The sequence below is a fragment of the Brienomyrus brachyistius genome, chromosome 1, assembly GCF_023856365.1.
Source record: "Brienomyrus brachyistius isolate T26 chromosome 1, BBRACH_0.4, whole genome shotgun sequence".
NCBI lineage: Eukaryota > Metazoa > Chordata > Actinopteri > Osteoglossiformes > Mormyridae > Brienomyrus > Brienomyrus brachyistius.
The window spans coordinates 3482129-3497431 of record NC_064533.1 but is presented as its reverse complement, the minus strand read 5'-3'; the positions used below and the strand labels follow the sequence as shown (position 1 = coordinate 3497431).

The 15303-nt window shown below is 50.0% G+C and overlaps 1 protein-coding gene across 1 annotated transcript; it reads left to right on the top strand.

Annotated features, from left to right (window-relative positions):
• The first annotated feature begins 65 nt into the window (after positions 1–65).
• Positions 66–4223, top strand: LOC125704301 (V-type proton ATPase subunit E 1-like). The gene is made up of 9 exons (XM_048969761.1): positions 66–340; positions 1303–1368; positions 1580–1689; positions 1860–1926; positions 2029–2118; positions 2201–2269; positions 2360–2454; positions 2887–2974; positions 3270–4223. Exons 1-9 carry the CDS (start codon positions 308–310, stop codon positions 3330–3332), a joined length of 681 nt encoding a protein of 226 aa, XP_048825718.1. The 5' UTR covers positions 66–307; the 3' UTR covers positions 3333–4223.
• Positions 4224–15303: the final 11080 nt, after the last annotated feature.

The following is a 15303-nucleotide window of genomic DNA, read 5'->3' as shown; positions in this document are numbered from 1 at the left end:
GATATGGAAATGTCTCTCTCTTTCCTTCCCTGGGTCTCCAGCACCCCCAACGGCAGGAAGACCTGCCTCACTAGGCAGTACGCACCATGTGACACGGACTCCTCCGATCGTCATACCGACTGGCCGGGGATCAGCTGATACGTCCTGGGATTTTTTTTAGCATAATCGTGACTGCGGCAACTGAAGCACATCACTGCCCTGCTATCCTATAGAAACCTATTCAGCGAGGGCGACTCTGTAACTGCAGGGCCGAAATTGCACGACGTTTTATTCCCGGCGATCTGAAATCCTCTAAGCAGCCGCAGCCATGGCGCTCAGCGATGCCGACGTACAGAAACAGGTACCCATTCACGTATATTTACACCACGTTAACGTGCACGCCCGCCTGCTTGTCTGCGGATCAGAAGTGTTTGTTTGCTGCATGATCTCGATCCGAAAATATAAGCTTTTATTCGTCCCCCGCAAATCAGCCATCCCTGCCAGTACGTCATTCATGGCACAGGGATGCTTTTTATTATAGATGCACTTAGATCTGTCCTTCTACGCTTGAATCAGATGGGGACACAGCTCAGAATGATCTGTAATTTCGCACGATGGATCGCATCAGGCAGGACGACAGGGCTGTGACGGAGTGTCAGCTTTGCTGGTTGTCGTTAGACTGCCTTCCTAGATACCCGACGTCTCCGCAAGCGCTTCTCAGGGTTAATATTGGTGGCATCGAGCAAACGTCAGTCTTGCGGAAGATTATGCTTGTAAAATGGCCATTCTGTCACTGCTCATATCACATATGAATTCTGCATAAGCTGCACCGCAGAATGATGCGATTGCTGGGGAGGTTGGTTTAATCACCGGTTATGTCATGCCGATGTATGAACATCCAATAATCCAAAAAGACCGTAGAAGATAAACGATACTTCCAGTAACACGTTGTCTCCCGATAAGACCTCAGCCCTCAATTGGCACCTAATTGGCATCAGTCAGACTAATTTGCCATTTTTTTCTTACCTTTTTAGTGTCAACTTGCGTCGTTTACTGTGCAGTTTACCTTCTGTGTTAATTGGATGTGTTTCATAACGTGTCCTAGTGTATATAACAATCATTGTTTAGGATTTTCAATTGGTGTTTTGAGTTACACTAGTGATTTACCTGGCAAATTTCAAGCAAATCTGCAGAAATGTAGTGCATACAGCGGTCCCGCTGTGCAAGTGTTAAAGTGAGAAATGAATATTCTGAAATGGACGCACTGGACTGACCGTGTCTGTTTGGTTATGTGTCATCGTTCACTATTTCCCCGCCGGAAAGATCAAGCACATGATGGCTTTTATAGAGCAAGAGGCCAATGAGAAGGCAGAGGAGATCGACGCCAAGGTAATATGTTTTCCATATTTAGCAGGTGTTCATGGAAAATTGTAAAACAGACTGGCTTCAAGTATTTCCAAAAATAAAATGGTCGAAGCCACAGATTACTGCAACAGCTATTTTTAGTCATTTTTATTTCTGCCTATTTCATATTTTTGGGTATCGTGTAGACGGAGCTTGGGCTGAAAGTGCTTATAAGGGTGTGTGTCTCCCCCTGCAGGCGGAGGAAGAGTTCAACATCGAGAAGGGCCGTCTGGTGCAGACCCAGCGGCTGAAGATCATGGAGTACTATGAAAAAAAGGAGAAGCAGATCGAGCAGCAGAAGAAGATGTGAGTCGGCTGACGAGACACTTCATCAGACCTTAAAGTGGAAATATCAGCTCTATCCAGAGCAGAGATTGCGGAGAAGTTACTTAGCCGGTTAAAGAAGGCTGGTGTGTTTGAGTCCAGAATTGCTGTGTGCTTTTGCTGCTGACATCTCAGCCCCTGTGTCCCCACAGACAAATGTCTAACCTGATGAACCAGGCACGGCTGAAGGTGCTGAAGGCCCGTGACGATATGATCATGGTTTGTAGCTCACGCCTTATTAATAAGCCTCCTGATCTTACACTGATGCCCACCGAAGACCAAATGACACAGTGGTGTCCTTTTCTTGCTCTGCGTGTCCAGGACATGCTGAACGAGGCTCGGCAGAGACTGGCCAACATTGCCAGAGACCCAGCACGCTATGCCGTGCTGCTGGATGGGCTGGTGCTGCAGGTGAGCTGCCCACCCGTGCAGGAGTCTCGCCATCGCTTCCCGAAAGGGATGTTTCTGATACGTCCCTCTGCCTCAACTTCAGGGTTTGTACCAGCTTCTGGAACCCAAAGTTGCCATCCGCTGTCGCAAACAGGATGTGGCGCTGGTGCAGGTGAGAGTGCTCCGCCCCGGCGCGGCTCGGAGGGCTGCATGCAGGACTGCGGCAGCTGCATCATTTGCATGGGTCTTTTTACAATTTTAGGCTGCAGTACAGAAAAATATTCCTGTCTACAAATCTGCTGTCAAGGACAACATCGAGGTGCGCATTGACAAGGACAACTTCCTGTCACCTGACATGTAGGTCTGCCTCCCCTCCCCCCTTTTCTTGGCTAGAGGACCTGAAAGTTGCAGGTCTGAATCCCATGCAAGGTTCTGCTGTTGTACCTTTGAACGACATTCTGTAATCAAAGAGCGTAGGTTTGGTTTTGACATTGGTATCAACCCCTTGGTGACTCAACATTGGTGACTCCCTCTTAGGGGAAAAAAAAGGTTAAAATTCTGTGTCCCTTCAAAGAAAATCCAACACTTAGAAGATAAATGTAAGCTGTGATGTAATTATTCAAGACAGAAATTCATATTGTCACTGTGCTATGACAGAAATTGCCGATTGTCTTTAAGACATGGTGCAAGTGCGTGTCCTAGTACAGGCATTTGTGGGATTTCTGACATTCTGGGAGGACACTTAAAGCCCCCCCCCCCCAAAATTCCCCTGTCTGTGTGTCTCCCCAGCTCTGGGGGAATCGAGATCTACAACGCAGATGGGAAAATCAAGGTGTCCAACACCCTGGAGAGCAGGCTGGACCTCATGGCCCAACAGGTACCATGCAGGGTGACCTTCTACGCCCAGGACGGGCTTTGAGAAGGCCGGCAATAGACGAGTTCCCATGGGGAGATGGGAAAATGCAGATAAACGGGAACGTAGGACCAGCGGATCCCGACAAGCTCATATGATCCATTTGTGCCAGACTCATGTTTAGCAACCAGGGCCGTGAATGATTCAAATGCGACTCGGAAGATTAAATCAGAAGGTCATATGGACTGTAGATGTTGATAGAGCAGTTCTTCTCCGCAATTCAGACTTTAATCATCTCTTCTCTTCTCCTTTGGCCTAGATGATGCCAGAAATCCGAGTGGCTCTGTTTGGGAGGAACCAGAACCGCAAGTTCTTGGATTAACAGACTCTCTTATCAGAAAGGGCGGTGTTGTTTAAAGCACAGTGACTAAAAGAAAGTGATGTTTTTCGAGGTATCGTTTTCGAGGGCCAGGGTTCTATTGCCCGTGTATGTTCGGGAGGGACAAAAGACATTCCTGAATGGGAAGCAGGTTCTGTCGTTTGCTGTTGTTATTTGTGTGTGTGTGTGTGTGTGTGTGTGTGTGTATGTATGTGTGTTGAGGTAAAATAAATGTGGTTACCTTCATAGCTACCCACGGCACAGAGCTGGTAGACGTGTTGGTTTTTTGAGGCGAAGGGGAGTCCAGATTCTGGATGCCTCCTTAAGTGTCCTGAAGCCTGTGTTGAATATCGACTGGCTGTTCTTTGCCATCCCGTGTAATTTCACTGTAACTCCTGGCGATACCAGGCTGCATGGTAACAGAATATTATTGAATAATAGGGATTCCCTTCGGTATAAATGAATGTCCTTCTGCGTAACACAGTATCCTCTCCTCTGCTGGATGAATCCTGACCCAGCTCCGGTGCGGTTCGTTAAACTAATTATTTTATAAAACGAACGACTGCACCACCAATGATGAACCAGCAAATACTCCAGTCAGCTCTCTATATATATTTTTTTTCGATCGTCAGTATGTACAGTCAACCCAGCTGTGTTATAAACTGGTAAAATACAAGATTTAACCGCCTTCGGGAAATGTGATATTAGTGATCTAAGCACCATGTGACCTACATCTGTCTGTTTTCTGTATTGTACCGTGTATTTGTGGATATTTCCTGTATCCTAATGGCAGTAGGATACATTGTTCTTGTCCTGTTATCCTGTTTTTTTTCACACTTTTGTTGCTTATCTGGTATTTGTTGAGGTGGAAATAACAACATATTTATGAGACAAGACTTATTTTTTTGTTTGTTTGACGGGTCTCCTGCACTCAGTTTACGTTAATATTAAGAAAACTATAATGCTTGCTGTGAACTTCTGACGAAGAAAATAACACGGAAATGTCATGGACCACGAAATAGGCAGATACCGCCCAGCTGGAACTAGAGACGTTTTAGCGCCCCCCCCCCCCCCTAAACGGGGACAGTTCTGTAATAACAAGGCGAGTTCATTTGTTTCATACGCAACGGTGTTTCAAAGTGATGTATTTAAATATATGAAATGAGAGAAGCGAGAGTTAAAGAGAATGTTATGCGACAGAATAAACATAAGCAGCGCTTAGTCTGAGGAAAAACACAACAGCAAAGAAAAAAAAGTTCCATTAAGGTTCAGATTCCAGCATCATCATGATGGGGAAAATGAATCAGTCACCGCATCAGAGCGGATTTATTTAGTTACAAAAGAACCATTTTAAATCGCACACCGACTCCCTCTGGTGGTGAAAAGTGCCCATTGCGGGATAGCGGCGTGTCCAGCTCTCAGCCACCGGCACAGCTGATCTCTAAATCCGCCATCTGCTGGCCTTAATGACAAAGGCCGTTGGCCAGTTTTACAGTCGCTTGCCAGAACGGCCTTAATGTTGTATTTTGAGTTTCTGTTTTTTTCTTTCAAACAGACACCAACTTCTGCCACAGATAAGTACATAACCGCCACCCCCCCCCCCTCCCCCCATCTATACGTAGCTTTCTGTCAGACGTCCAGAGAAATTCTGGGTACAGCAGGATGGTTTCTCTGTTCCCCCCTCCTCCATTCAGTCTGCCTAATCCCTTAAGTGACCGCAACGGGAACGAACAGACTCACACCCACAAGTTTAAATTATGATTCAGCTGGGGGGGGTAGTGGGTGAATCACATGTGACTGACTTCTGCACGTAGTCACTGGATCTGTCTCACATGTTTCTGTGCTGCGGGGGCTGTGGTGTTGTTAGTGGAGGCTTGGCTGTGTGTAGGGACCGTGGTGGAGTCTCTCTCCCACGCTCCCAGGCTGCTATCACACACACACACACACACACACACGGGCAGGCGTGCCACGGGCCGCTGAATTTTACAGGCACCTCCGGTGATAGCGTAACAGCATCTGACCCGCGATGACAGCGATGCACTCATGGGATTCTCAAGCCCAGCAAATACCACCCTGCGGGTTTTGCCGTAGGACACTGTGTGTGTGTGTGTGTGTGTGTGTGTGTGTGTGTGTGTGTGTGTGTGTGTGTGTGTGTGTGTGTGTTGAGGGGGCGACCGTGCGAGGGTTTTCTATAGAGCCTCAATGAAAGATTCTCTCCCGGTCGCTCACGCAGCCCCGGGGTGCGACAGCTGCCGCGATCGCAGCTCCGGCTGCGCAGCCGGCCGTGAAGGGCTGCGGGGAAAGGGGGACGGGCTCCTGCACGTCTCCCAGGCAACCCCGCTCTCCCTGGCCCAGTGAGTCTGGGCTTGATGGGGGGGGGGGGCCGGCAGGCCACGGAGGCAGGAGCTCCCCTGTGAAAGAGGACAAGGGGAGAGAGATTCAATCACGCAGCAGGACACAGCCGGGGTGGGGGGGCCACACCAACTGATTCTGTGTTTACACAAGCGCCCCAGCCCCGATCGCCAAAGCGAGGAGAGTGTGTGACTCTTGGGTCACGTGGGAAACATAACAATGTGTGACAGCCATCCTGCCGTGGGTCAGCAATGGCCCGTCCCGAGTCACACCCGGAGGCCGAGAAGGTGTGGGACAGACCGACCAGCCGCCGCACATTATTCTCCTGTGGGGGTGACTGACATGCAAGACAGCATGACAAAAATGAGAATTTGAATGAGAAGATCAAAGTAAGTCCCTTTGTCCGCCGCTATATGTGACCCGAGAGAGCCGAGCCTTGGGATGGACACACACACACGGAGAGTGAGGTCACCTGACTCTTTGTCTGCCAACCTGCACAGCCAGATGTCTCAGACCGGCATCCTCGGGCCCACCAGCCTGGGCCAATCTGCCCCCCGCCCCCCCCCCCAGCAGGCTCCCTCCATCTTCACAATACTGTACCGCAACTAAATGTGTTCACAGAACCATCTCCATTGCTGTCTTCCATTCTAGCACAGCAGAATACACGGCACTGCTTCTACATTCACCCCCTTCCTCTTTGTTCATCATTCTTCTCTTTTCCAGTTGGTCAGCCATAATCTCCCCTCTGTTTTTTTTCACCTCCTTTCTCCCCTTCTCCTCCTCACTCAGCTGGCCTCCTCCTCTCCATTCTCTCTGGGCCCCTCACACCTTTCTGACTGGCCTCCCTTTGCCACTCTGCCCCCACTCGCCCCCCTCCCCCACCCAAATATCCCCCCTCGCTGAGTCTGGCCCACACCGGTGCCCAGTGACGTTCAATGCCTCCCTTTCAGGCCGATGCCCCCATTGGCTACCGAGCCCCAGGTCAGCCCCCCAAAGCTGCAACCCACTGCCCATTGGCCGTCCTTCAGAATCTCCATTTAGACTGGTAATTCTGGAAATTCTGCCTTCACCTCTCACACAAAATGAATCACAGAAAATGACCTACCTGTGTCAGGTGCTGCCAGGTGGTGCCCTCATACCTGTGCATGAATGCCGACAGATCAACGGTTATCAACAATGGCCATCTTGGGTAATATGTCACAAGAATTGATCTATTTGTAATATTGGGGTACATACTGGATCATTCCCCATTTCATCTTGGTTGAATGATTTTAATATATAAAATGGAGCACGAATGTGTTTTGCCATGTCTTGTCAGTCTACTGTTACTGGAAGTCATTCCTGGCGCCTTAAGGGTTAATGCTTGGAGCCCCCGGATGGCCCCTAGCAGAGCCAGAAGACCAATAGCAAACAGAGGGTAAGAGATAGGGCATCCCCCTCCTCCCCCCGGAGGTCAATGGCGTCAGGTTACGACCAGTCACTTCATCAACCTGTTTGCTGGAGTGCCTGCATGTAATTGGACACTGCATGACCAGCAGCAAGCCAATCAAAAAACAAAGCAAAAATTCTAAAAGACCCGTAAAACTTGCCACAAGTGGAAAATCTAGCGATCGAAGGGCTTAAAGGAAAAAATGTAGGCAGAGGACAACCGGAACAGGGAAAAGATGATGCAGTTCAGCTGTTTATGAAGCATGCCGTAAGACGAGCGGCTTTCTGAGTGGCCCACATTGATGACTGAAGCAGGCGATCACAGAAAGGAATGAAATGAATCTTAAACATGATTAAGACAAATGTCTGCAGTAATGCAAACGATCTGCTTCTCTAGTCCACACATAAGATATACAGACTCCTGGAGTGCCGAGGACCACACTGACCCTAACATGTGCTGAATCCCAGGCTCTCCAAGCCAAAACAAGGCTTCATCGCTCCTGACTTGAGCAGTACTGGAAACCATGAAGCATTTTAGAAAACCAGACTTTTACGCCACTGGGAACAGAGATCACACATGCTCCTGTTAGGCTGCTTCCTCACGCCCCCAGGGTTGTGGGTTTGATGCCCACTGCTTCCTCTATGCGTAGGAGCCTCATTGTGAATTTGCGTGGGTTGCCATGTGTAATACAAAAAACATGCAGTTTAGGGGAAATGATTACTCTGCTTTACCCCTACTGTTTGACAGGATGTGCGTATGCACCCGCCAAAAGACTGGCATCTTGTCCAGGGTGTACACCAGCATTTTGCCCTGTCCAAGATAGACCATTAAAAGATGGATGGATGGATGGATGGATGGATGGATGGATGGATGGATGGATGGATTGTGTGAGCGTGTCCCCTGTGATTGGCTGAGTATCCTGTGCAGGGAGCCGCCCGCCTCTTGCTCTCTGCATTCCGGAACAGGCTCCAAGCTCTTTTGCTACTTTCCTTGAGTAGACAGTTGTTGAATGTGAATGGATGGATTGATATTCTGGTCAGTAACAGAAAAATGATCATCAACTCATTATCCCAGGTAACAGTGGTGTGCCTACCATCAGAGGGTCGCCGCTATAATCCCAGGTAACAGTGGTGTGCCTATCATCAGAGGGTCGCCAGTGTAATCCCAGGTAACAGTGGTGTGCCTATCATCAGAGGGTCGCCGCTGTAATCCCAGGTAACAGTGGTGCGCCTATCATCAGAGGGTCCCCGGTGTAATCCCAGGTAACAGTGGTGTGCCTATCATCAGAGGGTCCCCGGTATAATCCCAGGTAACAGTGCTGTACCTATCATCAGAGGGTCGCCAGTGTAATCCCAGGTAACAGTGCTGTACCTATCATCAGAGTGTCGCCGGTGTAATCCCAGGTAACAGTGGTGTGCCTATCATCAGAGGGTCTCCGGTGTAAACCCAGGTAACAGTGGTGCGCCTATCATCAGAGGGTCCCCGGTGAAATCCCAGGTAACAGTGCTGTGCCTATCATCAGAGGGTCCCCGGTGTAATCCCAGGTAACAGTGGTGTGCCTATCATCAGAGGGTCGCCAGTGTAATCCCAGGTAACAGTGGTGTGCCTATCATCAGAGGGTCGCCAGTGTAATCCCAGGTAACAGTGGTGTGCCTATCATCAGAGGGTCACCGGTGTAAACCCAGTAACAGTGGTGTGCCTATCATCAGAGGGTCTCCGCTGTAATCCCAGGTAACAGTGGTGTGCCTATCATCAGAGGGTCGCCGCTGTAATCCCAGGTAACAGTGGTGTGCCTATCATCAGAGGGTCGCCAGTGTAATCCCAGGTAACAGTGGTGTGCCTATCATCAGAGGGTCTCCGGTGTAAACCCAGTAACAGTGGTGTGCCTATCATCAGAGGGTCGCCGCTGTAATCCCAGGTAACAGTGGTGTGCCTATCATCAGAGGGTCACCGGTGTAAACCCAGTAACAGTGGTGTGCCTATCATCAGAGGGTCTCCGCTGTAATCCCAGGTAACAGTGGTGTGCCTATCATCAGAGGGTCGCCGCTGTAATCCCAGGTAACAGTGCTGTGCCTATCATCAGAGGGTCGCCGGTGTAATCCCAGGTAACAGTGCTGTGCCTATCATCAGAGGGTCGCCGGTGTAATCCCAGGTAACAGTGCTGTGCCTATCATCAGAGGGTCGCCGGTGTAATCCCAGGTAACAGTGCTGTGCCTATCATCAGAGGGTCGCCGCTGTAATCCCAGGTAACAGTGCTGTGCCTATCATCAGAGGGTCTCCGCTGTAATCCCAGGTAACAGTGGTGTGCCTATCATCAGAGGGTCGCCGCTGTAATCCCAGGTAACAGTGGTGTGCCTATCATCAGAGGGTCGCCGGTGTAATCCCAGGTAACAGTGCTGTGCCTATCATCAGAGGGTCGCCGGTGTAATCCCAGGTAACAGTGCTGTGCCTATCATCAGAGGGTCGCCGGTGTAATCCCAGGTAACAGTGCTGTGCCTATCATCAGAGGGTCGCCGGTGTAATCCCAGGTAACAGTGCTGTGCCTATCATCAGAGGGTCGCCGGTGTAATCCCAGGTAACAGTGCTGTGCCTATCATCAGAGGGTCGCCGGTGTAATCCCAGGTAACAGTGCTGTGCCTATCATCAGAGGGTCGCCGCTGTAATCCCAGGTAACAGTGCTGTGCCTATCATCAGAGGGTCTCCAGTGTAATCCCAGGTAACAGTTGTGTGCCTATCATCAGAGGGTCCCCGGTGTAATCCCAGGTAACAGTTGTGTGCCTATCATCAGAGGGTCTCCAGTGTAATCCCAGGTAACAGTGCTGTGCCTATCGTCAGAGGGTCGCCGGTGTAATCCCAGGTAACAGTTGTGCGCCTATCATCAGAGGGTCCCCGGTGTAATCCCAGGTAACAGTTGTGTGCCTATCATCAGAGGGTCCCCGGTGTAATCCCAGGTAACAGTGGTGTGCCTATCATCAGAGGGTCGCCGCTGTAATCCCAGGTAACAGTGGTGTGCCTATCATCAGAGGGTCGCCGGTGTAATCCCAGGTAACAGTGCTGTGCCTATCATCAGAGGGTCGCCGGTGTAATCCCAGGTAACAGTGGTGTGCCTATCATCAGAGGGTCGCCGCTGTAATCCCAGGCAACAGTGCTGTGCCTATCATCAGAGGGTCGCCGGTGTAATCCCAGGTAACAGTGGTGTGCCTATCATCAGAGGGTCGCCGCTGTAATCCCAGGTAACAGTGCTGTGCCTATCATCAGAGGGTCGCCGGTGTAATCTCAGGTAACAGTGGTGTGCCTATCATCAGAGGGTCGCCAGTGTAATCCCAGGTAACAGTGGTGTGCCTATCATCAGAGGGTCGCCAGTGTAATCCCAGGTAACAGTGGTGTGCCTATCATCAGAGGGTCGCCAGTGTAATCCCAGGTAACAGTGGTGTGCCTATCATCAGAGGGTCGCCAGTGTAATCCCAGGTAACAGTGCTGTGCCTATCATCAGAGGGTCGCCAGTGTAATCCCAGGTAACAGTGGTGTGCCTATCATCAGAGGGTCTCCGGTGTAATCCCAGGTAACAGTGGTGTGCCTATCATCAGAGGGTCTCCGGTGTAATCCCAGGTAACAGTGCTGTGCCTATCATCAGAGGGTCGCCGCTATAATCCCAGGTAACAGTGGTGTGCCTATCATCAGAGGGTCCCCGGTGTAATCCCAGGTAACAGTGCTGTGCCTATCATCAGAGGGTCGCTGGTGTAATCCCAGGTAACAGTGCTGTGCCTATCATCAGAGGGTCGCCGCTGTAATCCCAGGTAACAGTGGTGCGCCTATCATCAGAGGGTCCCCGGTGTAATCCCAGGTAACAGTGCTGTGCCTATCATAAGAGGGTCTCCGGTGTAATCCCAGGTAACAGTGCTGTGCCTATCATCAGAGGGTCTCCGGTGTAATCCCAGGTAACAGTGGTGTGCCTATCATCAGAGGGTCCCCGGTGTAATCCCAGGTAACAGTGGTGTGCCTATCATCAGAGGGTCGCCGCTGTAATCCCAGGTAACAGTGGTGCGCCTATCATCAGAGGGTCGCCAGTGTAATCCCAGGTAACAGTGGTGTGCCTATCATCAGAGGGTCTCCGGTGTAATCCCAGGTAACAGTGGTGTGCCTATCATCAGAGGGTCGCCGCTGTAATCCCAGGTAACAGTGGTGCGCCTATCATCAGAGGGTCGCCGGTGTAATCCCAGGTAACAGTGCTGTGCCTATCATCAGAGGGTCCCCGGTGTAATCCCAGGTAACAGTGCTGTGCCTATCATCAGCGTGTCGCCGGTGTAATCCCAGGTAACAGTGCTGTGCCTATCATCAGAGGGTCGCCAGTGTAATCCCAGGTAACAGTGCTGTGCCTATCATCAGAGGGTCGCCAGTGTAATCCCAGGTAACAGTGGTGTGCCTATCATCAGAGTGTCGCCGGTGTAATCCCAGGTAACAGTGCTGTGCCTATCATCAGAGGGTCGCCAGTGTAATCCCAGGTAACAGTGCTGTGCCTATCATCAGAGGGTCGCCAGTGTAATCCCAGGTAACAGTGCTGTGCCTATCATCAGAGGGTCGCCAGTGTAATCCCAGGTAACAGTGGTGTGCCTATCATCAGAGTGTCGCCGGTGTAATCCCAGGTAACAGTGCTGTGCCTATCATCAGAGGGTCGCCAGTGTAATCCCAGGTAACAGTGGTGTGCCTATCATCAGAGGGTCGCCGGTGTAATCCCAGGTAACAGTGGTGTGCCTATCATCAGAGGGTCGCCGCTATAATCCCAGGTAACAGTGCTGTGCCTATCATCAGAGGGTCGCCGGTGTAATCCCAGGTAACAGTGGTGCGCCTATCATCAGAGGGTCTCCGGTGTAATCCCAGGTAACAGTGGTGTGCCTATCATCAGAGGGTCGCCGGTGTAATCCCAGGTAACAGTGGTGTGCCTATCATCAGAGGGTCGCCGCTATAATCCCAGGTAACAGTGGTGCGCCTATCATCAGAGGGTCTCCGGTGTAATCCCAGGTAACAGTGCTGTGCCTATCATCAGAGGGTCGCCGGTGTAATCCCAGGTAACAGTGGTGTGCCTATCATCAGAGGGTCCCCGGTGTAATCCCAGGTAACAGTGGTGTGCCTATCATCAGAGGGTCCCCGGTGTAATCCCAGGTAACAGTGGTGTGCCTATCATCAGAGGGTCCCCGGTGTAATCCCAGGTAACAGTGCTGTGCCTATCATCAGAGGGTCGCCAGTGTAATCCCAGGTAACAGTGCTGTGCCTATCATCAGAGGGTCTCCGGTGTAATCCCAGGTAACAGTGCTGTGCCTATCATCAGAGGGTCGCCGGTGTAATCCCAGGTAACAGTGGTGTGCCTATCATCAGAGGGTCCCCGGTGTAATCCCAGGTAACAGTGGTGTGCCTATCATCAGAGGGTCCCCGGTGTAATCCCAGGTAACAGTGCTGTGCCTATCATCAGAGGGTCTCCGGTGTAAACCCAGGTAACAGTGCTGTGCCTATCATCAGAGGGTCTCCGGTGTAATCCCAGGTAACAGTGGTGCGCCTATCATCAGAGGGTCCCCGGTGTAATCCCAGGTAACAGTGGTGTGCCTATCATCAGAGGGTCGCCGCTGTAATCCCAGGTAACAGTGGTGCGCCTATCATCAGAGGGTCCCCGGTGTAATCCCAGGTAACAGTGGTGTGCCTATCATCAGAGGGTCGCCGCTGTAATCCCAGGTAACAGTGGTGCGCCTATCATCAGAGGGTCGCCAGTGTAATCCCAGGTAGCAGTTGTGCGCCTATCATCAGAGGGTCTCCGGTGTAATCCCAGGTAACAGTGGTGTGCCTATCATCAGAGGGTCCCCGGTGTAATCCCAGGTAACAGTGGTGTGCCTATCATCAGAGGGTCCCCGGTGTAATCCCAGGTAACAGTGGTGTGCCTATCATCAGAGGGTCCCCGGTGTAATCCCAGGTAACAGTGGTGTGCCTATCATCAGAGGGTCGCCGCTGTAATCCCAGGTAACAGTGGTGCGCCTATCATCAGAGGGTCGCCAGTGTAATCCCAGGTAACAGTGGTGTGCCTATCATCAGAGGGTCGCCGGTGTAATCCCAGGTAACAGTGGTGTGCCTATCATCAGAGGGTCCCCGGTGTAATCCCAGGTAACAGTGGTGTGCCTATCATCAGAGGGTCGCCGCTGTAATCCCAGGTAACAGTGGTGCGCCTATCATCAGAGGGTCGCCAGTGTAATCCCAGGTAACAGTGGTGTGCCTATCTTCAGAGGGTCGCCGGTGTAATCCCAGGTAGCAGTTGTGCGCCTATCATCAGAGGGTCGCCGCTGTAATCCCAGGTAACAGTGGTGTGCCTATCATCAGAGGGTCGCCAGTGTAATCCCAGGAGCTTAATCTGCAGCTGCTCCAGGGACTGGCTGACCCACCTTTTTTTGGGTAAAAGCATCTTCTGAATACAGCAGCACCAAAGTTAAATATTTCAAATTATCATTAGAAAAACAAACTGCATAATTGGGTGTAACTACTACATACAAAAATGTCAGCAGAGCAAGATAATTTAAGATGAATGAGATGAGATCATACTGAGATCATTATTGATTTGTGGAACGAAATAAAAAAAAACACATCAGGATTGTAGATAAATACGCCACATCACTTAAACATCTATACTAGAAACATTAAATATTCAAGAGTTATAGTTTTATTTAAAACAAAGCTTTTAGACCATTTAAGTAGGCTATTTTCATACATTCAGTCACGAAATTACTGGAAATTGAATTGCATTACGTTGCAATCCATATGGTTAATGACAAGCGTACTGTACTAACAAATGCTTTGCGAGGAGGATGAAATTATGATTATTCCGAAATAAGCTTACTGTAGAGGCTGTGAATGTTTCTGCACTGCGCAACGCTATAGCAGATGAGCGGTTCAAAGACAGATGGATGCTTGTATACTGGAGGTGTATTTCAGGAGCACAAACAGCGATTGTGCAGGCGAAGTTCGTCCACCGCGGGCATCCTCACGCTCTGTCTCCTAGCAACATTGCGGTACAGCACGAGATGGAGTGTCCCCCGGGGGACGGGACCCCCATCACAGCATCGACTGAACAGTGACAGCTGTCTGCCACCAGCAGCACCAATGTTATTCCGTTAAAGTGGGTCAAATCTCAATCTCTCAATTGGTCTGCGGGATCCAGAGCATCACGCTGCACTGCGCGTTCCCACGTGTCATGACACGCGCTTAAATGCAGCGTCTAATTCATGATGGCTGGTTCGTTAATGACAAAGGGGTACTGTCTACCGACGGCCTGGGAAAAGATAAAACTTTTAATCTCTAGGAAATTTGTAGAAATTTTAAACTGTACGTACAGTAGATCTGGGAAAGTAACTACGCGTGCATTTAACTTTTCCAGCTACAGGGGGAGTTAAAAGCATGAGATAACGCGAAAAGAGGATGGGGCCACATTAAACTAATACACAAAGAAAGATAAAATTAATAAAACGGATAAACGGTCCGCCTTACCCTGCAGATTTGCGTGTAATTAGATGTTTTTGCAAAATAAAGTCGTTTGATATAACGGATTTATAACGGTTATAATGAACTACATTCCTGTCTAAAACATTGAAATGAGCACGTTTAAATGTTCATTAAACAACCATTTCGCAGTGCCACTGCAATAGAAGTAAGATAGACAGACAGCCAGACAGATAGACAGATAGATAGATAGATAGATAGATAGATAGATAGATAGATAGATAGATAGAAAATATCCTCCACACGCTTTCTGACTTGCACTGTCCCATCCCATCCCATCCCATCCCTTCCCATGATTCTGCCGCTTTGCAGGATATCTTCACATGAGCACAGAGATAAACCCACTTTCTTAGCCCCCAAACTCGCCCAGACCTTACGATCATTCCCTTTAAATGGGGAGCGACCTACCGCGCGCCGAAGGTAGCTACTGCCCGCGCTACTTTGTCAGGACAGTTAAAATGTCGACATTTTCAAAGTGGCAGATTACAGCAACCACTCTCAGATAAACACACCGCAGAGTAACAGGATGATAATGAAGAATATAAGGATGAGAATTTAAAGTGTCTTACTGACATATTTCGCTTGGGCCACCAGACCCCCCCCCTAGCTGGAATTGGTAGCGCCCCCCCATCTGTTCCCTGCTTGTGAAATTTAGATTGA